This window comes from Sciurus carolinensis, chromosome 8 (assembly GCF_902686445.1).
Source record: "Sciurus carolinensis chromosome 8, mSciCar1.2, whole genome shotgun sequence".
Taxonomy (NCBI): Eukaryota; Metazoa; Chordata; class Mammalia; order Rodentia; family Sciuridae; genus Sciurus; species Sciurus carolinensis.
Window position 1 is genome coordinate 127,813,455 of NC_062220.1, and position 27,971 is coordinate 127,841,425.

A 27,971-nucleotide genomic window follows, 5' to 3' on the forward strand; every position below is an offset into this window, starting at 1 on the left:
GCTCTTCTTTAAAGGTTTTGTAGAACTCGGCTGAGAACCCCATCTGGTCCCAGACTTTTCTTTGTTGGTAGGCTTTTGATGACCTCTTCTATTTCATTGCTTGAAATTGATTTATTTAAGTTGTGTATGTCCTCCTCGTTCAGTTTAGGTAATTCATATGTCTCTAGAAACTTGTTGATGTCTTCGAGGTTTTCTGTTTTGTTGGAGTATAGATTTTCAAAATAGCTTCTAATTATGTTTTGTATTTCATTCGTGTCTGTTGTGATATTTCCTTCATTCACCATATCAACAGACTTAAAGTTAAGAATCACATGATTATTTCGATAGATGCAGAAAAAGCATTCGATAAAATACAGCACCCCTTCATGCTCAAAACACTAGAAAAAATAGGGATAGTGGGAACATTCCTTAACATTGTAAAGGCCATCTAGGCTACACCCATGACCAATATCATTCTAAATGGTGAAAAACTGAAAGCATTCCCCCTAAAAACTGGAACAAGGCAGGGATGCCCTCTTTTTCACCACTTCTATTCAACATCGTCCTTGAAACTCTAGCCAGAGCAATTAGACAAATCAAAGAAATTAAAGGGATACGAATTGGAAAAGAAGAACTCAAACTATCCCTATTTGCTGATGATATGATTATATACTTAGAGGAACCAGGAAATTCCACCAGAAAACTTTTAGAACTCATAAGTGAATTCAGTAAAGTAGCAGGTTACAAGATCAATACTCATAAATCCAATGCATTTTTATACATAAGTGATGAATCTTCAGAAAGAGAAGTTAGGAAAACTACCCCATTCACAATAGCCTCGAAAAAAAATAAAATACTTGGGAAAAACTCTCACAAAAGAGGTGAAAGACCTCTACAATGAGAACTACAGAACACTAAGGAAAGAAATTAAAGAAAACCTTAGAAGATGGAAAGATCTCCCATGTTCTTGGATAGGCAGAATTAATATTGTCAAAATGACCATACTACCTAAAGTGCTATACAGATTCAATGCAATTCCAATTAAAATCCCAATGATGTACCTTACAGAAATAGAGCAAGCAATCATGAAATTCATCTGGAAGAATAAGAAACCCAGAATAGCTAAAGCAATCCTTAGCAGAAAGAGCGAAGCAGGGGGTATCACAATACCAGATCTTCAACTCTACTACAAAGCAATAGTAACAAAAACGGCATGGTATTGGTACCAAAATAGACAGGTAGATCAATGGTACAGAATAGAGGACACGGACATAAACCCAAATAAATACAATTTTCTCATACTAGACAAAGGGGCCAAAAATATGCAATGGAGAAAAGATAGCCTCTTCAACAAATGGTGCTGGGAAAACTGGAAAACCATATGCAACAGAATGAAACTAAACCCCTATCTCTCACCATGCACAAAACTCAACTCAAAATGGATCAAGGACCTTGGAATCAGACCAGAGACCCTGCATCTTCTTATAGAAGAAAAAGTAGGTCCAAATCTTCAACATGTTGGCTTAGGATCAGACTTCCTTAACAGGACTCCCATAGCACAAGAAATAAAAGCAAGAATCAATAACTGGGATAGATTCAAACTAAAAAGCTTTCTCTCAGCAAAGGAAACTATCAGCAATGTGAAGAGAGAGCCTACAGAGTGGGAGAATATCTTTGCCACTCATACTTCAGAGAGAGCACTAATTTCCAGAATATATAAAGAACTCAAAAAACTCTACACCAAGAATACAAATAACCCAATCAACAAATGGGCTAAGGAAATGAACAGACACTTCACAGAAGAAGATGTACAAGCAATCAACAGATATATGAAAAAATATTCAACATCTCTAGTAATAAGAGAAATGCAAATCAAAACTACCCTAAGATTCCATCTGACCCCAATTAGAATGGCTATTATCAAGAACACAAGGAACAATAGGTGTTGGAGAGGATGTGGGGAGAAAGGAACACTCATACATTGCTGGTGGGGTTGCAAATTAGTGCAGCCACTCTGGAAAGCAGTATGGAGATTCCTCAGAAAGCTTGGAATGGAACCACCATTTGACCCAGTTATCCCACTCCTCGCCCTATACCCAAAGGACTTAAAATCAGCATACTACAGAGATACAGCCACATCACTGTTCATTGCTGCTCAATTCACAATAGCCAGATTGTGGAACCAACCTAGATGTCCTTCAATTGATGAATGGATAAAGAAACTGTGGCATATATATATACAATGGAATATTACTCCGCCATAAAGAATAATAAAATTATGGCATTTGCAGGCAACTGGATGAAATTGGAGAATATCATGCTAAGTGAGATAAGCCAATCTCAAAAAACCAAAGGACGAATGATATCGCTAATAAGTGGATGATGACACATAATGGGGGGTGGGAGGGGTTAGTGTTAGGGTTAGAGTTAGGGTTAGAGAGGGGGGCAAGAATGGAGGAAGGAAGGACTGTATAGAGGGAAAAGAGGGGTGGGTAGGGTGGGGGGGAAGGAGAAAAAATGGCAGAATGAATCAAACAACATTGCCCTATGTAAATTTATGATTACATGAATGGTATGCCTTTACTCCATGTACACAGAATCAAAATGTATCCCATTTGTTTACAATAAAAAAAAAAGAGAGAGCTTCAAAATTCAAGAAGCAAGGTTTCACTGAATTGTTTCATCTTAATTTTTTTGTGTGTGTATTTGGTGCTGGGAATTGAACCCAGGGCCTTGTGCTCACAAGGCAAGCACTCTACCAACTGAGCTATCCCCCCAGCCCACTCATCTTCATTTTTGAAGGACAATTTTGCTGGACATGGAATTCTAGGTTGATAGGTTTTCTTTTAGCCCTTCATAGAGAGAAACAGATAAATCCACAGTAATATGTAGAGATTTTTTTAAAAATAGTTTTTTAGTTGTAGATGGACACATCATTTATTTTTGTGTGCTCCTGAGGATCAAACCCAGTGCCTCACATGTGTTAGGTAAGCACTGTAGCCCAACCCCAATATGCAGTTTTTAACAACCCCCTTCTGAACAATTTTTGATAAAAGATAGATTTAAAAATCACAACAAAATAGAGATGATCTGAACAACACCATCAACTACCTTGAGCCAATGGATACTTATTGAGTACCTTAGCTGTTGGAATCCTACAGAGTATATTCCCTAACTATAATAAAATAAAACTAAAATTTGTAACAGTACAGTTTTCTAAGAAAGCCTCCATTTAAAAAAATTGTTTTTGGTGCAGTGCTGGGGATTAAAACCAGGGTCTTACATATGCTTGACTAGCCATTGAGCTACACTCCAAACCACCAAATGTTTCTAAGTTAAACAACACTTCATGATTCAAAAAGAAATCATAAATAATTTTTTTAAAGAATTTTTAAGGGCTGGGGAGATAGCTCAGTCGGTAGAGTGCTTGCCTTGCAAGCACAAAGCCGTGGGTTCGATCCCCAGCACCGCAAAAATAAATAAATAAATAAAAATAATTTAAAAAAATTTTTTTAGTTGTAGGTAGACACAATAACTTTATTTTTATGTGGTGCTAAGAATTGAACCCAGGGCCCCACGCATGCTAGGAGAGTGTGCTACCACTGAGCCACAACCCCAGCCCAATAAATAATTTTATAAGAGTTTTAAGCTCTAGCCAGAGTTACGTACGGCTCAAGGTAGAGCGCTTGCCTGGTACGTGTGAGACCCCGGTTCGATACTCAGCACCATATATAAATAAATAAATGAAATAAAAGATTCATTGACAACTAAAAAAAATTGTTTTTAGATTAAAGTTTTAAGCTCAATTAAAATGAAAACATATTCTTGAAATCATGGGAGCAGAGCATGGTGGGGCACTCCTGTCATCCCAGCAGCTCAGGAGGCTGACACAGGCAGATCAAAGTTCAAAGTCAGTTTCAGCAATGTAGTGAGGCCACAAACTGCTTCATGAGACCCTGTCTCAAAAAAAAGTTAAAAAAAGGATGGGGATGTTGCTCAGTGCTTAAATGCCCCTAGGTTAAATCCCCAGTACCAAAAATAAATGAATAAATAGGTATAAGTACAGCAACATTTAGACAAAAAAAAATTTCTTAGAGCATTATAATTATACTTAGCAGTTGGGTTCACTGTGACAAAGTCATACATGCATGGAATTTGATTTACTTCATTTTAGTCCCAGTTCCCGTCTTTTCCCTCCCCCATTCTCCTTCCTCTACTGTACTGATCTTCCTTTATTTATTTATTTTTGATTGGTGCTTTTTTAAAAAAGCAATTTTTTAGTTGTAGATGGATACAATACCTTTATTTTATTTATTTATTTTTTATGTAGTGCTGAGGATCAAACCCAGTACCTCACATGTGTTGGGCAAGTGCTCCACCACTGATCCACAACCCCAGCCCTGATTGGTGCTTTTCATATATACACAAAGGTGAAATTTCCTGTGCCATATTTATATATGCATAATGGCATGATATTCATTCCATATTTCTAGAGGAAAATTTAGATATTTAAATGACTGTATTAGAAAGAAGAGTCTACAATCAATAACCTAAGGTTTGCCCTTAGGTAGCTTAAAAAAAACTCAAAGTAGAATGAAGAAAATGATACGCAGACAAACAATAAGGAAAAATTAACAGAAGTCAAAGTTGATTCTTTAAAAAAAACCAAGACAATTGATAAATTTCTAGTCAGAATGATTCAGGAAAGTGCAGGGGGGCATATAGCACAGACTCCTGTTATCAGTGATAAAGAGGGCTATCCCTATATAGTCTTCAAACATTAAAATAATAATGAGATATTACAAAGAACGTAGGCCAATTATTTCAACAACTTAGGTGAAATGAACAAAGTTTTTGAAAAATACAACTTATCAAACTGACACAAGATGAAAAGGAAAAGCCTGATAGTCTTCCATGCCTAACTTTCTCCACTCTAGGTTCCAAGCCCTCTATCCTGCGGTCACTGCTTGACTCATCCTGACCCCCACATTTCGCAACTTGCAGAATTTCCTGTTCACCATCACTCCCTGTGCCTGGTTTTCAAGCCAGCCTTCTGTCATCCGTGGCACATTCCTGAATTCTAATCATGGCACCATCCCTGAGATATGCAAATCCGCTTCGACTCCTACCTTCCTTCACATGTCCCTTGGCATCAGTGCCATTCCATTCCTGGCCAAGTCTTACCTGTGCTTCAAGGTCCACCTGGAACCAATACCCTGTATGAAGTTTTTGTTTTCGAGGCTATTCCCAGCCCCGGGGGTCTCCCTTCTAGGAATTCCATGGCAACCCATCACTATTACTGTTTTTTAGGGAGGCCTATGTTGTCCTGCATATTTCTTATTTTCCCAACTAAATTATAAGCTCTTTAAAGATAACGATTTTAAAAAAACTTCTGTGTCCCTTAAAGCGCATATTAAGCACTTAATAAATAGTTGCAAACTATTGAACAAATATATAAAGTCAAGATCCTATTTCTGTGGCTCTTGTCAGACTCTCATGCCATCTGTAAGACTTTCTCCAACAACTATCCAAGGAACATATGGTTAAAAGAAGCAGAGGAAAAGGGAGGGAGAAGCAGTGCACATGCTCTCCATTGGTGACTTCCCAGCAGCATCTCCTTCATTTAAACCAAACATAGCTGATATCACCTTCATTTCCCCTTCTCTCTAATAGGATGGATCTGGTTGCTCTTCCCTCTAGATGGATTAAAAGGTTGGGGAGTTTTGTTTCTCAAGTATTTCAGAGACCTAATCCTCAGAGCACAGCGATGATAGGAAAGATGGAGTGGTTTAGAGTAGGCAGGCTCCAGGGGAGTCTATCTGAAGGAAAGGCACAGTACACACAATGGGGAATTCTTTCGAATAAAAACATACAAAATCCTAAAAGAGACAGTGGGCTGTTCCAGCTATTTCCAGCCCATGACGTCGACCCACAGTCATGCAAAAACCCTGTCCTTACCTAGGTTAGAGGAGGCACGCCCCTCCGCAGCCCGATCCTTGAGGTCCTCAGCTATGCCCAGCTGCTGCTCATGGTACTGTTTTGCTCTCTCCAGATCCTGCATGCACCTGGCGGCGTGGCCCAGGCCGGCGTAGGCCCGCATCTCGATGGCCTTCTCCATCAGCTCCTGGGCCAGCTCCAGCACATAGTTGTGGTAGGACATGGCCTTGTCAAAGTTCCTCCGGTAATGGTAGGCGCTGCCCAGGTTGCTGTAGGCCCGGGCTTCTTCTCGCTTGTTCCCCAGTTCCTTGGCTATCTTCAGGTGCTGTTCGTGGCACTGCACGGCGTTCTCAAAGTCACCCATGGCAATGTACACAGCTCCCATGTTGCCAAGTTCTCGGGCTTCGGAAAGCTCGTCTTTGGATTGCTTGGCGAGGAGAACACACTGTTTGTGACTGGCCAGTGCGTTGGGATAGTCTCCGATGGCCGTGTACACGTGGCCCAGGCTGCTCAGGGCTGAAGAAGCTGCCTGGAGAGAAAGGATAAGGCAGAGAAATGAAAGCACATGAGAAAATGGCTTTGGTTTGTTTCAGCAGATAAAATTTCACAGACTTTGTTTGTAACCATCAATCCAGTCCCTGATGGAGCTTCTATCAGTGGGCCACAGACCTCCAGAGAACTGATAAAGAGCACATCCAACACCAAGTTCCCAGCAGAAGACAATGGTAATTTAATCAGGAGCTTTCCATACCTAATCTCACAGAAGCAGGTTGTGTTCCATATAACCTTTGTCTCAGTTTAAAGACTTAGTGACATTTCTAATATTCACTATGATATTACAGCTTTGTTAATACCTATTAAACTCAGTGGTATAAGAAAGTGTTGAAGAAAACCCAAATCAATTACTACACATGATAGAGTGTAGGATATTCACAGGAGAAAGCTGTGCTTGGCTCACTGCCCTTCTGGGTGATTCTCTACTCTGGTCTTTTCCCAAGCAAATAGATGCATTAGTGGTGAGACATGTTCACCATGAGGACTGAGAATTTTGTGACCCAGGACACACCTGAAGGTCCTGATCTCTTATCTTGTTCCTTCAGTGTGACTTCGTCAGTGTGGGTTAACGTGGAGGGCTTAGATTTGGATGAGACTCCTTGGAAAACAATGGCTGGGTTCCAACCTGTGTCTCTGATTGGGGTGTCTCCATTAGGCCTTCATGAAGCCTTCCCGCTCTCCTCAGGGTCAAAGCCCAAAGAAAAGTACATAAATCCTTTTGGTCTTAAAGGTTTTAATGAAAATAACTCTATGTCAATACAGCAGATCACACAGGAACTATGAAGATACAGAAGGCGAGGTTACATGGTTTCTAGAATCTTACTGAGCACATATGGTCCTAGATTCCAGTCTTCAGTTTCTAACTCCTTTGCAGAGGTATAAAAGGGAAGTTATGCTGGACTATTTAAGTCCTTCTTTTCATTCCACAAGTTGGAAGCGTCCTCTCTTCCCCTCCTTCACTGCCTGTCTATAACTTAGGGCCATGCCACTCCTCTCTGTAGCATGAAATGTGACCCTGGCAGAACAAGGGTGCACTCTCACACGTAGGCAAGGAATCTTCCCTGGGCCCCCAGGCACGGGACTAGCAATGAGGTAATGCTGTCCCTGCTGGAGTAAGGGCATTTCTTTATGAGATGTGTTCCATGTCTGTGCACTTCTGAACACTTTTATTAATATTTTATAGATATGAGCGATTTGCTATCCTATTTTCTTTGCTTGTGAAACAGCAGTTCTTGATCAAAATGAGAGGCCATTTTTACAGTGCTTGCAAATAGTGTATTTGCAAAATGTTTCGTATTGTTTTAAGTTACTTTTATCATTTCACAGATGTTCCAACAGAAAGATATAGAAAATAGAGAGGAAGTACATACTTAGAAATTTACTTTTTTTCTTTCTTCTGAGTGGCAGGGAACAGAAACAGCTCCGTGGAAGTCGCAATGCCACAGTGCTGTGATCTGCAGAAGCGGCACTGGCGACACCCAACAGCATGCCACTGGGACCACATGGGCTCGGGTTCCCACTGGGAGAGCCCTGAGTCTGAGCTTAGGACATCCCGTCAGTGGTCTGGATGGCAGCTGGTGCTGCACACTCGCCCAGCCTGACCACGCTTTCTTCCTGGGCTTTAGGTCCAGGACTTGGCCTCTTCCATCTACTTCAGTGGTTACCTCTCCCCACATCACTCTTCCCCAAACCCTCCGACCCTCAGCTCCTTGTCACCCTCATAGTAAAACACACCTGCTCTTTCACAATGACAAGGGTACAGCTTACGATCGGGGTTCAGAGCTACACTGCCCTTTCCTAGCTTTAGCCACTTAATTTCCCGAGCCTCAGTTTTCTAGACAGACATTTCTAGGCCCAGCAGCAAGCCAGGAGCCTCTGTCAAATGTACAGACCATAAATAATTCACTAGATGGCTCCAAATAGTAGATCAGCTGGAGGCAGTGAGCCCGTGAGCGCTGCGGGATGGATTCATAGGCCTCGGGCGGGCACGACACCCCAGGCGGCACCATTCTCAGGAACTTCTGGTTTACGGCACTCCAAATGACCACCCTGGGATCTTCTGCTTCTGGTTCTTCATTTCGCTATGCCAGGGAAGCACAGGCACTCGTTACTGCAGCTCTCTGAACATACGGAAAGGGAGTATGGGGGCATCTCCCTTCTGAGTGTGGGGAAAAGAGGGAAGGACTAGTGAGCTCCTTCCTGGCATCCTCCACTTGCCAGGCAGTGCTGTCGGCGGGGGCTCTTCGTGGTGGGTGTCCTGCAAGCTGGCCTCTCTACCAAGGACAACGTAATTTAGGAAGTATACATCACAGCCTCCGAAATCAGAGTGGCAGCTTGGTACAGGTAAGACTGGAATAGGACCTAGCGTCAAGGCCCCGGCTGTGTAGCCCTAATGAGTCGTTTTAACTCTTCACCCGGCTTTCTTCATTTATAACCTGGTGCTTAACAGCAAGACTGTCCACACTTCACAGGGCTGGGATGGGAGCCCATGAGGCTGTGAGCACCCTTGTGAGTACTCTGTGAATATGCGCTACGGGGTTCCAGGGTGTTTTATGACTGCAGGCGTGCTGGGCTGAGCTCTGTTACCAAGCAGAAGCTAGCGGTGGCAACTGAAAACATCAGTCACTGTGACCAAACATCTATATTCCTATCAGTTGCCACAGGAAACGAAGTCCAGTGTTTTACAGCTCTGGGCAAATAACATGTGATGGTATTTATCAGCTAAGTGAATTACAAATTAATCACTTGTCTTTGTTCCTGTTTCTGTAGAGTAAGCGTAGATCTGAAACATGGTTTCAGGCAGTTAATGAGGATCTGAAGACCCACTATCGATGGGGAATCACGGGCCCCACCTCAAGCAGATGCTGCATTTGCCACTAAGGTTCATGCTGCCTTTGTATATTAATCTCTCTGAGATTTTTGTGTTAGAATAGCAGCAGCTGCTTCCCACAGTGGAAACATTTTGGAACATCTGTATTTGAATACTAAAATGCATACAGTTATGCTAACAAACTATCTGGCTGGAGTAAGACAATGGCCTTCTCTTTGTACAAGACAGAAATTGCTCATGCTCTTGCCTAAGCCTCATTTCCAGCTGCAGACTGAACACAGAGGAGTCAGGAGCCCCTCGCTCTGTGACCTCAATATTTGAGATGAACTGCATCTGACAAGGTAGTTTCACGGGACCTGAAGCTAGAGCCGGAAATTTGCTCATATTTCTTCCATCTACCTTTGAGGGTTTTTAGTTTGAGAAATAAAGTTCAAACTGCCCCAAACTATGACCACATTGATGGCACCACCATTAAATATAGTGCTGAAGATTTAAACATGTTTTCCTTTCCTCTTAGCATGTTTCCCCCTGTACTATATATATATTTGATAAGAGTCTTATTTTGTGGGAGATTAAATACACAGTAGCATTATATGGAAACTAATCAATAAAATTGCTGATTGATTAATTGCATGTAGTTGGAAAATGGGAAATGTACTTGCCACTAGTACTAGAAATATTTTTTTTATTTTTTACTGCCCAAATTCACATGCACCAGGCATGCCCTGCCTGTTCAGAGTCCCAGGTCCTACATTAACTACCCACAACCCAATAGACAGAGGAACACAGAAACACAGGGATGTTCCGGAATCAAGCACGCAGGCTCATATAGCTCAATGTGCAATAAGGTACATCGTGCAACATCTCTGAGCCTCAGTTTCCTCATCTGTAAAATGGGAATACCTCACAGAGCCTTGATGGGCTTATACTAAATCAGATAGTATATGTAAAGAGCCTTGTTCATGCTCAGTATGTAGAAGATGCTCAAACATTTTAGATTTGAGTTTCTCTTCTTACTCCAACCAAAATAATGCCCACTTAACTTTATTAATCTCAGAGATGTGGTAGAAGATGACCAGGAAATAGATCACAATGTTGTCACCACAACTGAAAAGACCATGTAAGGAACTTCCCGCACCCATGGTGGGAAGTGTCATTGTCATCATATACAAAGACTGGCATACCTTCACTTATTCTTCTGCAATCATATGCATAAGAAAATTCACCCTTGCTTAGGAATATTTTAGGATCATTTGCACATCCAACACATGGTCTCAGTAAACACTTTACCTCAAGTGGCTTAAGCTCTGGAGTATTTGGAGTCTGCTGGTTGATTGGTTCATCTGTTCATTCATTCATTCATGCATTCAAGAAAATTCTCTAGGCCCACACAAATATAATGAACTAATAATAACAAATATAATGAACTAATCTTTGACAAAGGAATAAAGGCAATTCAACAGAGAAGGATACTCTTCAAGAAATGGTACTGGAGCAACTAAATCTCACAAGCCAAGAAAAGAATCTACATACAGACCTCCCACCTTTCACAAACATTAACTTGAAATGACTCACAGACCCACATGTAAAATGCAAAATTATAAAACTCCTAGAACAAGAGAAAATCTAGGTGCCCTCTAGTTATTAGATAAAACACCAAAAGCATAATCCATGAAAGAAAATAATTGGTAAGTTAGACTTTATTAAAATTAAAACCTTATGCTCTGCAGGACACTGTTAAGAGAATGAAAAGACAAACTGCAGGCTGAGAAAATATTTGAAAAACACACACCTGATAGAACAGCTTGTATCCAAAATATAAAAACTAGACAATAAGAAATGACTCAATCAAAAAAGGGAAAATGATCTGCAGACACATCTCAGAAAGAAGATATGTAGATGGCAAGGAAGCAGACGCTCCACATCTATGTCATTGGGGAGCTGCAAATTAAAACAATGGGATGCCACTGTGTATACCTGCTAGAATGGCAAAAGCCCAAAAGCGGGGGCAATACCAATGCTGGTGAGGATGTGGAGCCACAGAAATCCTCACCTATTGCTGGAAGGAATGAAAATGGTGCAATTGGGCTGGGGTCGTGGCTCAGTGGTAGAGCGCTTGCCTAGCATGTGTGAGGCACTGGGTTCGATTCTCAGCACCGCATATAAATAAATAAATAAAATAAAGGCATGCTGCCCATCTACAACTACAAAAAAAATTTTTTTTAAAAAGTGGTGCAGTCACTCCGGAAGACAGTTGGATGTATGTCCACACACAAACCTGCATGCGAATCTTTATAACAGCTTTATTAATTGCTAAACACTGGAAGCAACCAAGGTGGCTCTCAAAGGATGAATGAGTATGTACACTGTGGTGCAGTCGTACGGTGCAATGTTATTCAATGCTAAGAAAAGGTATCCATTGAACCACAAAAAGGTATGAAAGAAAACTTAAGTGCATATTGTTTAGTGAAGAAGCCAGCCTGAAATGGCAGCACACTGGATGATTTCATTCTGGAAAAGCAAGACTATACTGTGAGAAGATCAGTGGTTACAGGAAACTCTGAGCAGCACTGGGATTTTTAGGGCAATGAAACTGAACTATTCTGCATGATACTATGATGGTAAACATATGGCATCACGTATTTGTCAAAGTCCACAGAACTACACAACAGTGAATCCTCGTAAACCAATATTGGTTCATCAACTGTGACACTGGTACCATAAAAGTGCAGATATTAATAAAAGGGGAACTGATAGGGAGAGAGAGGTATGTGGGAACTGTCTATACTATCTACTTAGTTTTCTGCTGTAAAAATTAGCCTATTAATTTAAAAATAAATAAATGAATGAATTGGAGTTTTCCTTCTGGGGAGAGTAGGTATGTCTAGGATATGGAAATGTCATGGTCAAAGGCATGAAGTTCGACAGAATGAGTTAGGTTGGAGCAGGAAGCTGTTTAGACCTGGGAGTAGTGACTGAACAGGAGTCTGCAAGGCAAGTTTCAATGAGTTCTGTCTGTCCACCGTTTGTAGAATCTGAGGCATTTCTCACGTGTGCAGTTTCATTTGATCCTTTTCACAAACCTCTTAAGTATGTGTTGTTATTATATCCACCTGTGAGATCAAGATAGGCTCAAAAGAGGTAAAGATCCAGAGAAATAAAGTGGCATGCCCAAAAGTACAAACTTAACAACGGCGCCTGGGTTCAGAGCCACATGCCTCAGGCTCTAGCTCTTGAGCTCACTCTACAGAGTGTAGACAGCCTCTTTGATAAATTTACAACCCACCCAGGTGCAACAGGGTCCATAGGTTTCTATGAAGCAGATAAAAACCAAAGAGATCAGTAAAAATAATGACAAAATACTTAACTAAAAGAGTTACTAATTAGACTACAGTTAGGATATTTTAAACATCAACGATGCAAGGATAGTCTTTGGGGCCATTTGCAGTTATGCCAGTTTTTCTCCTTTCAGGCAGGTGAGAATGCACAGCACCACCTGTGTGAAGCCAGGTGGGGGTGGCCAAGTGACCTACTGTGGCTAAGAAATGTGACCATGTCCCAGAGGACAGCTTGCAGGAACCAGTGCATCTTTACCACATTCTCTATTCTCTTTGCTACAGACTTTCATCGAATCGATCTTCAAATGAGAAGCATGTCAGGGCAGAACAGATCTCTGTCTGATCTAAAATGAATATACAGGGGGCACCAGAACTAAACTTTTGTTGTAAGCCATGGAGACTTTGAGATTGATTGTTACTACACCATAACAGGGCCAACCCTGACCAATACCACACTGAACACAAATTAATAATTTCATTCTTCAGGAAACATCAGTTACCTTTAACATTGTGTAGTGGTTCAATTATGTGCCAACTACCATCGGTTTCTGGATGATGACATTTTAAGCCTTTTTATAGAAAATGCCACATTTGAAGAACACTGGGTACTAAACTAAGACTTAGTTAATCTTTAAAACCTATATTAAAATTTAGATACAAAAGCCTCTGGTAGTACTTTATTCAAATCACAGATTTGCTTAGGGGAATCATTAGCCACTCAAATACCTGAAAACAGAAGATTGAATCATGTTCTGTGAGGCCTTAAATGAAATATATTCTTTATTTAAGGAGTGAATTCCAGCCTGAAATTCTACCCTTAATGTGCAACTGAGCTACACAGAGTAACTGAATGTAAAGGTTAAATGATGGTCATGAACTTCTGGAACTGCTTACTCAATAGTCACATTAAACCAATTAGACAAGAATCATCAAAGAAATTTTATAGTCTGTATTGTTGAGGATATTGTCCATGGTATCACTCAATGCCATCTTTATAAGGACAATGGAAAAAAAAAACCTTTTACATCTCAGTATGCCTACTACGCAGCTGCTATGGCTTTATCTTACTGTGAGTTGTCAGTAGTCACATTTTCCTCTTTCTCTGGGCCGCCCGGAGGCTTATGGCCAGACTCAGAGCCTCACTTTTAACAGTCAGATAGAACCCCAAAATATATGTAAGGTCTTACCTGGCTTCTCACCCTAATCCCCTCATTACTTTGATCTCTCCTCTTTTATATTTTGTTTTCTTGGATTAAATCAAACAAATCAAGGAAATGCAAACAAACAAATGAACAAACAGTTAAATTCTAAGACTCTTGGTAGGGAGAAAGCTTCCTGAATGGAATTTCTAAGAATTGTGAACTCAGAGCCCCAGAGAAATAGGAGGCTTAAGTACCACACAAACAGGGGGAAATTTTAATTACATGGTCTTTAATGCCCTTAAATCATTTCCATGCTGTGCATGCTTAGTAATTGCTATCAGGTTTATCATAATCAATCTAACCAGTCTGTCCCAATGTTTAAACACAGGGTGGAGAAATATTCTACAATTATCCCAGAAAAGAAAACAGAGTAAATATCTGAATTCTTTTCTACTATAATAGTTGAAATAGTTGGTTTGAATCTATTACTCGGAGCTTAGAGAGCCATTAGTAATAGTTACAGCTTCTCCATGGTAACCTGTCAGCCTTTTCTAATACTGTGGGGCTAGAGAAGCTTTCATAATAATTATTTTTATCAAAATTATATTAGGGTTGGAAGAATAATATAATGTCAGAAAGATCTATTACCTCGATCTAAGAGTTGCTATCACAGGTGATAAATTATTTATAATGCCCAGCATTAATACAGCAATGTTTTCACACCAAGTATTTGTAAATGTCCTTTGCAGATGCAAATTAACAGATTAATAAGGAAACAAGCTTTCTGGTATGAGAAGCTGGGATGACAGATTAGCTATTAAGAGCAATTTATAGGTCATAAGATATGAAAGTTGGCAAGAAACACTACCTCTGCTGGCTCTATAAATAGTAAAACTGCATTTGGTTTCCCAGAGGTATCCTGTTAGACATTTTAATTACACCATAAAAACTGCCAGAATTTATAATGATTTCATTTTTTAAAAAACTTGATGCTCCATGTAAACTTGATGTAATCCAACAGGCATCTGTGCTATGTGCTGTAAATGCCAAATTGCAGCCACTGGGAAGAGCTTCCTCCTGAAGGACTGTGAATGGGGAAGCTCGTGGTGAGTGAGCATCAGAGAAAAGAAATGTCACTCCCCAGTATCTCCTCCATGCTTAAGGGTTCTCCTCCTCCTCTCACATTCCACCGTCTCCCACTGCCATCCATCTGGGACGACGTCTTCAGGAACTCCATTCTACCGCAGCTCTTTGACCAATGTGATTATCAGTGAAATGATGAGGGTCTTGGCAGTTCTATTAGGGAGTTGATTCTGGGGCTAAATCTCTCGCTCACTTGAAATAATCAGTTAAGATTATTTTTGGAGATTTAATTCCCACTGTTTCACCTACATCTTCAGAAAACTGATTCCAGGGAAAGGCAGGTAACCTACCTCATACGTGTTCTCTAAGACACAATTCACTCAATTCCTCGTGTAATAATTTGACCCGGATTAGGGAATACATCCCACCACGATGATGTTTTAGTCCAATCAAAACTGTTCCATTTCACACTTGCCAGCCAACCTGAATTTCAGTGGGCTATAAAACATCGTTCAGTAGGGGGTTGGAATGTAGCCAATCACCTTTCAAAGACAGTATTTACACTGAGCCATAAAACCTGGCCTTGGCAAGGCAGGATGTAATGTAGAAAGGCAGAGAGATGGGAAACACACGTGTGCACCTACGAGAGGCAGAGAAGACATTTCTGGAAGGAAGAAAGACCCCAAAAGGACAACTTATTTGCAGAAGCCAGCAGATAACAATTTAAACAAGAAATCTTCAAACTGAATGAAAAAGGATCCTCGAGGATCCTGGAGAGACGGTAGGGAATTAAGAAATAACCGAGAACTTTGGCTTCCATCCAGGAAGGGATATCGATACAGTCTCCTGCTATAAAGCACAGGTCCTTCTGTAGGCTGAGATCTCCTGAAATGCAAGGCTTCAGAATGTTCAGGAACAATGGTCTGCACCCTCAGCTCTCTGTATTTTCACTTACTCCAGCAGATTCAATCTATTTCCCTGTGGGATGATTCCAAATGTTCTAATTTCAGAACAAGAGACGAGAGGAATTTTTGAGCTGGAAGAGGTCTTATGGATCACCTAATTCACTGTTTTCAAGCTTTGTTTAAGCCAAATTGCAAACATGTGATGCATGTGATTAAAATGCAGCTTTCGTTGGGAGCGGTAGCGCCTACCTGTGGTCCCAGCTATTCTGGAGGCTGATGCAGGAGGATACTTGAGCCCAGCGCTTCAAGGTCAGCCTGGGCAACAGAAACCCCTGTCTCAGAACCAATAAAAAAATCATAGCTGTTTAGGTCAACTTGGACTGGGGTTCACTTTTCTCCACAAGCAACCCTGAGGGGAATCTGTGACACTCTGCAGGACTCTTCAGAGCAGAGTTTGAAAATCACTTCCCAATAAAATCCCTCCAAGTCTTCACAAGTAGAAAACTAGGGCTGAAGGTCAACCTGCTAATGCACAGTGAAGTCAGGACCAGAGCCCAGGCGTTCAGACGCCCAGCTGGCCCCTTCCTCACTTTGCTTTACTGACATCCATCAGGCCATCTCACAGCCACCTGGAAGCAAGTCCTTGTCACCTTTGCTGATTTTCCCCTGCTCTTGTGGCTTCCATGACTAACACAGGAAGCACGTGCTGTCACTAGTTCTTCCAATAACCAGTTAGAGGTTCGGCATTATCATCACCTCCTCCTGTCATTTGGCCCACATGTTCAACCAAGGTCTGTCCCTGAAATTATAATGACACTAGTTTTTATTTACTAATCTTTATTTTAATGGCAATAATGTATATGCTAAATCAATTTAGAATTAATTTCTGGCAGTTTTATCTTAAATGACACATTTAAATATTTTAAAAATTGATGTAATAATGTTAACAGATGAGATCTACAATACTTTCAAAATACATACTGCTTTGTCTTTAAAATCCTAGCCAGCTATTTAGTATTAAGTTCAGTGGCAAACTTTTAATTAAACTTCAATAATTTTTCCAACTATTGATTCTATTCCCTGAATAATAATGGACTTAGCAGATCCTAGGGTAATACAATGATTAGAACTTCCAAGATTTGAGTCCTATCTCTTTTATTTTATTCTGAGACAGGGCCAACTAAGAGTTGCTCAGGCTGGCCTTGAACTTGTGATTCTCCTGCCTCAGCTTCCTGAGTCACTGTGATCACAGACATGTGCCTGGCTTTGGCTCTCTTCTTAAGGAATTACTTTCTCTGTCTTTGTTTCCTTATCCATAAAATTGTGGTAATAATAATTACCTCATGGGATGGTTATGATATACATTAAAAGAGCTTAGAATTGTGCCTGCCACCTAGTAAATATCCAATTACTGGTAGCTGTATTATGGATGTTAAATACCAATAAAACTGAGTAAATTAAGTAATTTTAAAGTCACATATTTATATTAATTTAATCTGTTTTGTATGCTTATTTAAAATTTAAATGTACCAGACTAGTACCCTTTTCCCCCTCACTCATTATATTAATTAAAAAACCCCAAAATGTCATTTCCCTTGTGTGGCATTTGTCACTGTTCCTTTGGCACATGAATTATTTGGGCATGTAAGCACATAAATATTCCTTTTTGGAAATCCCCAAAGAAAGAAGGCATTGCACCAAGATCTAAAAATGGAACATAATATGTTCACAAAAAATTAAATTTTTAATTAAGATCCTAAATTATTTTTTAAATTAGCTTACCATAAAAATATACAAGCTGGCTTTAACCACAGGTTAAACCGTTGGATAAAATTTCTAATTACAAGTATGAAGAAATGATTCACCATGTTATTTTAAAATTTGTTTTTCAGCAGTGTGATTTGTTTTGGATCAAAATGAATACTAAAAAGTATGCTCACTTTAAGAGGAAATACATTCTACAACATAAAGGAGATGATTTATATTTTCTATTAAATGTAGTAAGAAAAGATACAGGCTGTTGGTGAAAGAGCACAGTGTGAGATGGGCTGGAGGGAAGCTTCCTGAAGCCAAGGGTTGTCTTACTCAGCTCTGTGCTTCAGAGTCTAGCTTGCTGCCTGGCACACAGCAGGTGCTCAATAAACACTCAAAGGCCAAACAGATGGTCTTGGGACTTCAGGTCTGCACAAGGGTATGAAAGAACACCCCATCCTCCAGGATGAACACATGGTACCAAGACCGGTCAACCCTATTTCTCCTTGGGCACAATTCTGGTGCACAAAAACTTACTCCTGATTACCTTTTACTACAGCTGCAAGAACCCAGAGGCATAGGTGTTTCTGAGTTGCCAGCATGTTGTCTGTCTGCACACGACCTTAGGTCCCTTATTACTGATCTTATTCTTCTACCTGATGCTTCTCATCTAGTCAGTCATGCTCTTGTTGAATCTTTTGAAATCCACTCCCATGACCTTTGTTCTGAGCACATGAGGCATGAAATGATTAAATAGGAGCTGTTATCATTTTTGTTATAATATCTTTTCCCTTAATAATTTTGTAATGATACCCAAAACCAGAATCTTAGAAAATTAGTAGAATGGATTCTTTCTGTGTAGTATCAAATCTTTTTTAGAATAAGCATAAGTATGAATACTATTATTGAAAACTTGGCAAACGCTATGGTTTGGACTTGAGGTGTCCCCCCAGAGCTCCTGTGTCAGGCAGGACTATTAGAGGTGGAGCGATGGGTCATGAGAGCTGTGGCCTACTCAGCCCGCTCCAGGTTGAATGGGTGGGAATGCAGCTGGGGTGCTAATGGAGGAGGGGCTCCCTCTGCAAGGGCGCCCTCTCCCTGTGGCCCTCCCCCTTCCCTCTCTCTTCTTCCTGGGGTCATGAGTGGAGCAGCCCTCCTCCACCTCAGCCCTCTGCTGTGATGTCCTGCCTCACCTTGGGCCCAGAGCAGTGGACTTGGCTGACCATGACTAAGCCTCTGGAACTTGAGCTAAAATAAACTCACCTCCTCTAGATCATTCTTGTTGGGTGTCTGGTCGCAGCATTGCAAAGCTCACACAGAAATCCTCTTTATGAAACTCAAGTTCTCATCAATTATAAAAACTTTCCAATAATAATTATAAAAACTTTCCACAAATGAAGGAAATGCTGCAATTAAACAATGATGGCATACTTGCTTATTGATTATAAAACCATCCTGATTTCAGAGATATCAAAATATGAAAAACGATCATTTTATAGTCAGTGAGTCATGATATATCAGGCAGCTTATTTACATTATTTCAAATCTCCACAGTGACCCATTAGGTAGGAATTTTTACCCTCGTTTTGCAGATGAGAAAACAAACATTAAGCAATGAGTCTAAAGTCAAATACCTAATAGAGGCAAAGCTAGGATTTAAGTCAGGGTCTACCCGGCCCAAACCCTTGTCAGGGTGCAGTTCCTCCTCCGGAACTCCCACAAGAAGATGAGGAAGAGGCCAGGCATGTGCTCTAAGAAGAACCCCTCACTCGTGCTGTTTGCAATTAAGTGCTTAGAATTGCTTAGCAGGCAGGTGTTTCTAATTTGCAATATCTTATAAAAATGACTATTGTCAATGTGTATCATAAACTGGACACAGACTCAGAATTTTATTGAGATTGAGGAAGAAAAAAAAATCTGCAACAATCCTGCAGCACTGATGTTTTTTGAACAATTTATAATTTTTTACTCCCTCCTGCCTAAATCTAAGAACTACCTTTGGATGTCTTCAAGTTTGCCAACCTGCCCATAGTCTATGAAGGGAGTATGTTATTTGATGAATATTGTCCTCAGGGTGTACACAAATGCAGAGATGTGGAGTGAAAAGTTTAGAAGATGTGCCTACCCTAGAGCTGGAAACATGCAGGCACGCCTGAAACCCCCAGAAGGCTGCCCCCAAATGCCTGTAATTAGTCATTCAGAAGATGACTGGCGTCAGGTATGAGTTTATTCCACTCAGGGATACAGATGGCTTTCGACGGTGATACTGGACTGTGAGTTCAGCCAGGGCCATTTAAAAGTGACTTAGTAATACATATGTGCTGGGAGCTCCACAGGAAGGAAGAATTAGATCAACTCCTAGAATGGCAGGGCCCATTTCCAGAAGGTTCCATTCAAAGTATTATGGTATTAAATAGAGACTGCTAGAAATCATGTCATTTTATGGAAACCTCAGAAGCCTCTTTCTGAAAAAAAATATCTGGGATTAGGAAAGGATTGGTTTACCTTGCTTCCAGTAAAGGGTGGGAGAGGAGGTGGTGACTGGGTCACCGCGGGGGGCGGAGACGGCAAGGTGTGAGTGATGGTGCTCCCGGCCATCGGCCACTGCCATCCAGATGGGGTGGGCTCAGCCTGTCCTGCTCTGGCTTCTCCCCAAGAAAGTAGCAGCACATTTTTCCCGGTAATAAAGCACACACGGTATCATATCTGATTACATCCAAAGCTTATGTTACCTAATTTTACAGTTGAGAAGAGAGGGAGCCCCTTGCTCCCTCTCTTCTGGAAGAAGGAAATGAAGGAGAAAAAGGGAGGGCAAATAAATAAGTTTTGTTTCCCAAGTTCAAAGACTAATGATGTGAGTGACTTCATTCCATGCTTATGTGGCTGGATCCAGGAAAAATAGGTAGAAATGATGAAGAGAGGGGCAACCCCTAGAAGGGTAAGAGGCTAGCGTTCGCCTCATATGTATGAAAGCTTGCGAAATAAAGGTCAGAAAGAAGTGAAAAAGCCGGTGCGGAGGGCAGGCCTGTCACCCCAGTGGCTCCAGAGGCTGAGGCAGGAGGATCACGAGTTCAAAGCCAGCCTCAGCAACTCAGTGAGACCAAGCAACTCAGTGAGACCCTGTCTCTAAATAAAATACAAAATAGGGCTGGGGAGGTGGCTCAGTGGTCGAGTGCCAGAGTTCAATTCCTGGTAGTCAAAAAAAGAAATGGAAAAAAAAAAAAGTGAAAAATATGGTACTAAAACCACGACTCTAGCAGAAAAAAATTTTCATAAATGTGGAAGTATGATAAACTGAATTTTATTTAAAAGAAACACAGGACCTTGATTCGCATTTTATGAGTTATTAAAAGACAGAACTCTGATTTTGTAACCTGATTTTTGGTGTGACAAGTTTACGCTTGCTGAGTGATGATGAAAGGGCGGAGACCCCCACAACCAAGCTGCCCGCAGGACTTCCCAGTCTCCCACAGCACATCCAGATGTTTCCAGGTGGGCTGCCTTTCCCCAGGGAAGCCTCTTCTAGTGTGTCTCCTCTCACGAGGCATCTGCTCCTCACACGTGTGACAGTCATCCAGGCAAGGACATTCAGCCCACGTTGGGCACTTGAGAGCAAAGCAGTGATTAAGTCAGCTGGGGCATCGAGGATGTGCTGCGTGGGGTTGGCAGTAAGAGTCTGGGAGGTGTATTCATCACTGGGTACTTAATAAAACCCTCCCCATCGCAAGGCCCACTGGGAATCCTAAGGAACTTTCACAGACTGTGAACACCAGCTGCGTTCAAAGGCGGCCAGCCAGGCGAGCCACAGTGGCAGTCCAGCCTGGCATCAGAGGCACGTCGCTTCAAGAAACATATTCATTTTCAAGAAAAAATAAATGCTTTGCAAAAACAACAAAACATACTTCCATTTATTTATTTACTCATCACTCCACAAACATTTGAGTGCCTACGTAGGTGCTGGACCCCGGAACTATCAAAGTTAGTACGACAAGGCGTGCCCCCTGGAGTCGCTCCCGGCTCAGAAGACAGACTGGAAAAGAACAAGTGCAACAGACTCAGGCTCCGAGGGCAAGTGGAAATCCCATGTTTTCAACCTCCGCTAGAAATCCCAGTAAAACAACAGTGAAGGGATTTTTCTCTAAGACTAAGAGCCCATAAAAACAAAAAGATTGAGAAAGTTGACAGCAGATGAAAGCCTCCACGAAACTCTGGAGGCTGGGAGCAGATGGATGAATGACATCTGATTTAGTAGAATACGGAAAAGGGAAACCAAACTGCCTGCAAGGAGAGGCAGCAGCCAGAGACAAGGCCCACGCAGCTGCAGAGGCCTGGAACGGGGCAGGCATGGAGTCACCGAGGCCTCTCAAGTTCAGTGGAAGGGTGAGGGCTGAAAGCAGAGGGTGCACATAAACTTACATCAGGAGCTGTCAGACCTCAGATCTGCAACCCAGCCTGCAAAAGATGGCGCCTACTGTTGGAGCAGTTTAGAGAGAAGGCAGGATGGAGAGCTACACTGGAAATGGAGACAGGGAGAGTCAGCATTCTGACTGGGGAGACTCTGACTCAGCACCCTTCTCCCAGGCGACAAGCCCCTCTGCTCACGCAGCTTCCAGAATGTGGGCAGCCACACTGGAAGTTTCTGGGGAAAGGGGCCAAAGAAAAGGTGTGCACCTACTAGCACGAGGGCATTCCCACGTGAAGGCAGCTCCCAGTCTTTTCAAACTGCACAGCTGCTGCTCAGTGGACGAGACCCACCCAGCCACACAGAGGCTGCGTCAGTCTTTAGGGCCTCACTGCTCTCATGGGTGGTCAGTCAAATACTACTTGTCATGGCTTGGATGTGAAGCGTCCCCCAAAAGCTCACGTGTGAGACAAGGCAAGAAGGTTCAGAGGAGAATGACTGAGTTATGAGAGCCTTAACCCCCTGAGTGGTGACGAGGTGGGTAGGGTGTGGCTGGAGGAGGTGGGCGTGGGGCACGGCTTTGGGGTACAAGGAAGCAGCTCACGTGGTGATCAGCTGCCTAAACACCACGTGAGCTGCTTCCTTGTACCACACTCTTCCTCCATGTTCGGCCTCACCTTGAGCCCCAAGGAATGGAGCCTGCTGCCTATGGACTGAGACCTCTGAAACTGTGAGCCCCCAAATAACCTTCTTCCCCTCTACAATTGTGCTGGTTGGGTACTTAAGTCACAGTGGCATAAAGGCTGACTAGAATATTACTACACATTTGAGGAAACCTCTAACTTGAAAAATAGTGACCCAAACAAAAAGAGAAGGAAAAAAAAAAAGTCTTGGGTGGGGGGGATCGAAACCATCAAAGGGTGGGAAAAAAGCCTTCAAAAAATGTAAAGTTTCCGAGAGTTAAACTAAAATACTGTAGGCATGTATGCGTGCCATATAAAAGGGCCACTCATAGCATGAGAGTGAAGGCTTCAGAATTTCAAATGACCACAAAAAATAGCACACGGATTAGAACAAATTGAATATTACTGTGCATGAATTAGCATCTAAAAACATATAAAAGGAGAGAAGAAAGATAAAATCAAAGAACTGAAGAAGCCTATCATCTGATTAGCAGAACAAAGACAAAAGAAGGAAAAATTATTTAAAAATTTAAAAAGAAAATTTCCCAGAAATTAAATACATTAGACTCTAGAGAGTGAAAAAAATATTAAAAGAAGAAAGAAAAAAAGAACACTGTGAAATTTCAGGACACCAGGGATAAAGAAAAGATCTCAAAATATTCCTGAGAGAAAAATCTGGTAACATATAAAAAATTGGGAACCAGAATAACATCAGGCTTCTCAAAAGTAATTGAAAACTGAAAGACAATGAATCACATATTCTCAAAATTCTGGGAGGACAGCATTCCATTCTATTCCTAGCTGAGGGTAGAGTTAAAGAATTTTGAGATCCAAAATCCCAGCACTTTTTCTCGGGGAATGAGTGGGGGAAGGGTGTTCTCCAGCAACCTAGGGGTGTAAATCTAAAAGAAGACGTGGTCCAGGAGAGGAGGCCTCAACTCAGGACAGATGCAAAGGGCATTCTCCAGATCACAGGGGAGAGAAGTCTCACAATGGCAGTAGGGTGGGGTCCTACAGACAAGTCAACTTTGGAGCAGGATACAGAGGATGCGCAAAGAGAGGGTTTCTCCAGAGAAAGCAAGAGGAATAGACTACGTGATATGTTTCAGACTCTAGAATGGAGTTTTACAGTTCAGTGGGAACATCTGACAATTGTAGTTAGCACAAAAGAAAAGCAAATAGAACCATAGCAACAATGAAACCAAAGTAATAATTAACTCCAGTTCTGCAATACAGAAAGATCACGGGGCAGTTTAAAGGACGAGCTGGCAGGGTGGTGACTAAGACAGGAAGATGGATCAGCTGGTCCAATGGTAGCCTGGCAGGAGGTTCTAAGTGCCTGAGCCAGAGCAGCAAGAGCAGGGACGGAAAGCAGGACCAACCTAAGGTAATGGAGAACTGGGGGGGCCATTCTCCCCATCTGGACACTCTACCCAGATTCTTGCTGATGAAAGACAAAGGAATAAGCAAAAAAGGAGTCTTGTCATAACCATAGTCAATTAACTGGGTGAAGCACTCTGCTTTGGTTTTCTTATTAAGAAGCTGAAGTAGTTTAAAAAATATTCACTAAGTCTAGTTACTGCTAACGTTTCATGCTGGGTACTTTATAAGCAACAAAATTAGGAAGGTAGTGTTGTTCCCCACATTATGTGTGAAGTAGAGAGAGGCAAAGCCACGTGCCCATGGTCACAGAGCTGAAGGATCAGAGACGCAACCCAGGGCTGGCTGCAACCACACCTGTTCTCTCAACTCCAGCGTTCATTCTAGTAACTACTTAAATAATAGTTATCACCTGCCAAGGGGTGGTGCCTGTCGAGCACCGGCCTGGACATTTACATGGAAACCCAACACACTGCATCTTCACAGAGATCCTCAATCTTCACCCCCCCACTTCGCAGCTGGGAGGACACGTGACTTGCCTAAGACCATCGATTAGTGGGATGCAGAGTCACTGTGGCTCAAGATCCTGCCTGTCACCTCTGGGCCACAGCTCCTCCTCTGAAGTTATTGCCTTTCCTCTCAGCCTCCTTGCTTCCCTGTCTGATCACAACAAGCCTGGCTGAGCCCACTTCTGGGGTGTGTCCATGTAGCCAACGGTGGCCAGCAAACATTTGACTTGGGTCACACCATGTTTTGTTTACTTAGGAAATCGCACATAAAGATCCAGGTTTCCAACTTCCCTATGAACAAAAAAACCAGATCCGATGACACTGACCCTTGTTCCCACAGAGAAGAACTGCCTAGCTGAGCGGTGGCTGTCCCTGTGGGTGCACGCAGGCACTCTAAGTTCCCCGCAGACCTCACCTCTGAACACACTTCCCTCATTTGCAGGCTGCCTGGTTCCTCCTGGGAGTTTGTTTCTTGAGACCCCGGCTCTTACACAGACCTGTCGGCTCTGGGCCTTTTCATCTCTCACCTGCTTTCCTTTTACAGCCTCTTAGCTGGTTGCCTGGCCTCTACCCTCTCTCTTCTGATGCGCTACTAGTTTCCCTCAGGCATGGCTCTGATGGCGCCAGCCTTTTGCTAAAGAAACCTTTGATGATTTCCCAGTGCATACTAATCCAACCCAGAGGCTTGGCAAGTAATGACTTTCACCAGCGATTCCACCTTCTTATTTAGTATTATCTCCCTGCTCACAATCCGGACCCCCTGGCATATTTGTTGTTCTCTAAATATCCGCTTCATTTCCTCTTTCTAGACCATGGTTCATATTTGTATTAAATTTTTAATCACAAGAAACATGTTCAAATGCAGGTTTGTTTCAAATTATGCTACAGGCTCCTTCAAAAGTCCTGGTTATGCGATTAATGAAGAAAAAAAGAATTAGTAACTAAGTAGAGATGGGACAATTGGTTAAAAAAATGACACAGTTCTTCAAAATAAATATAGGCCCCCAAAAGTTAGATACACACAAAAAATAAAGCTTGAAGTGAGTGCAGGTGATAACCTCTGAATTGGGAAGGACTTTCTAAACCTAAAAACAACAGAAACCACAATGAAAAAAAAGATATAACTATAATAATTTAAATTTAGGTATGTCAAAACCACAGAAGATAGAAAGAAAATTAAATGGCAAAAAAGTTTTCCATAAACAAACAAACATGCTACTAATAAAGATACAGAAACAAGAACATACAACTAACCAGCAGGATATAAAAACCAATCAGACATAGAAAATTCACCTGCATTGGTAATTAAGGGGAGATAAAACAAAATTGCACTTCATCTTTCAAACAGCAAAGTATAAAGAGATAAATAATTTCTCATCCTATTGGTAAGAATGGGGTGAGGTGGGTACTCTTGCATACTCCTGCTGGGAATATAAATCAGTGAAGCCTTTTTGGAAAAGTCATTTGACAGAACAAATCAAAGGTCCTAAAAATGTCCTTTGATGAAATAATTTTCTTTCTAAACTCAAGACTAGGAATTTCCAACTTTGGCACTATGGACATTTTGGAACAGATAATTCTTGGTTGTAAGGGGCTGCCCTGTGCCCCCATTATGTGCCAGTAAGACCCTCTCTAAGTCATGACAACCAATGTCTCTAAACATTGCCAAATTTCTCCTGGGGGATCTTTTCCAGTCGAGAGCTATTAATCTATACAAGCAAACTAATAAGAAAGTTGGGTTAAGATTTTCATAGAAGAATCATAACATTATAGGAATACACTGTAGACATATAAATGCTCAGTAATAATAGAATGATTTAATAAATTATGGCACATCCATATTATAAAATACCATGGGGCTATTTTTAAGTGATGTTTTCAGGGCCAAGGGTATAACTCAGTGGTAGAGCACTTGCTGAACATGTGCAAGGCCCAGGGTGCAATCCCAGCACTGATTAAAAAAAAAAAATGTTTTAAAGACATTTGATGAAATGAAAAAATGCTCACTTTATTAATTAGGATAGTGACAGATGCTATAACAAGCACCAAAATTTCACTGACAACACAAAAAAGATGTTTAGCTCTTACTCCTGAAATAGTCCAGGTGGTGCCAGATGTACAGGGTAGAGATGGGGCCCTGTTCCACCCAGGTAGGTGGCTTCCAAAGTTACCCTTAATGTCAGTATTGACCTAGCAGTGAGAGAAAGATTGTGACTGGAAATCACCTATGGGACAGACCTAGAAGTAGGAAATATCACTTCCACTCACATTCTGTGGTCTAGAACTAAATAGTGGGACATAACCACCTGCAAAGTGGGCTGGGAAATGTAGTCTAGTCATGGGTTCAGAAAAAACAGAGGACAGGGTAAGCCCATAGTTCTGTCTTGGTCAGAGTCATGATGCATAAATAGAGTGGTTCAATACATCCTACAGTCAAGACACACTCAATCTTTAAAAAAAAAAAAAAAAAAAAATTCCAGAATAATTACCTGGCAACTCAGCAATTCTACTTCTAAATATACCTCACAAAGGAACATGTACCAGGATAATAAAAATACCAGAAATGGCCTAAATGACTACATAGGGAACTAATTAAATAAAATTATGGAAAACCCATAGTATGGAATACTATGCATAAGAAGAATTAGGTAGAATCATATGAACTGAATTGGAAATATCTCTGAGGTTGGTTGCTAAGAGTAAAAAGCAAGAGGCAAGCCAGACATAGTGATGTGCACCTGTAATTCCTGCAACTGTGGAGGCTGAGGCAGAAGGAACACAAGTTCAAGGCCAGCCTGGGCAACACAGCAAGACCCCACCTTAAAAACAATAAACAGAAGCACTAAAAAGCAAGAGCAGAACAATACTTAAAGTATGATGCCAATTACATTTCAAAAACATAAAACCAAATTATTTGTGTGTGTACCTGTATGCATGTACAGGAGAATATTCTAGAACAAGGTCTATTAATATTTTAAATCAGAGAGTCCTTGGTTTGGGGGGGGGGTCTCAAACTTTGCAGGATGTATGTAGCAGCGGCCCTGGCCTCTCTCCACCAGATACCACTGAAACTGCCACCCCGTTTGGAAGAATCCATACTAAATGGACAACAGCATTACTGGAGGGAAGGATGGGGGAGGAGCAAAGGGCACATCACTTTACCCACAGCGTTTAAAAAGTTTACCATGAGTCTCTATCCATGTATTATTTGTATAATTTTTACTTTTGAAAGTGTCAGAAATAAAATATACAAAAATATTAACAGTAATTATCTTTGGGTTGTGAAACTATGTGTGACATTTGTTGTTTCTATATATATATTCTATAAGCATGCACCATTTTAGAAAATTAAAAATAAAATGAACTTTATTTTTGAAGAAAAGGACAAAGACTGAAAAAAAAAATAAAATGGTAACAGTGTTAGCAGATGGGAACCAAAATGACATGTTATATTTGTTTGTCTTTTTGATCTTTGC

General features: G+C 41.3%; 1 protein-coding gene across 6 annotated transcripts in view; it reads right to left on the reverse strand.

Annotated features, from left to right (window-relative positions):
• Ttc28 (tetratricopeptide repeat domain 28) overlaps positions 1-27,971 on the reverse strand; it is a 567,342-nt gene that overhangs the window by 155,175 nt on the left and 384,196 nt on the right. For all 6 annotated transcript variants that reach the window (XM_047560776.1, XM_047560775.1, XM_047560773.1 and 3 more), the window contains exon 6: positions 5,938-6,445. In XM_047560776.1, the coding sequence (XP_047416732.1) occupies positions 5,938-6,445 (508 nt within the window). The remainder of the gene's footprint in view (positions 1-5,937; positions 6,446-27,971) is intronic.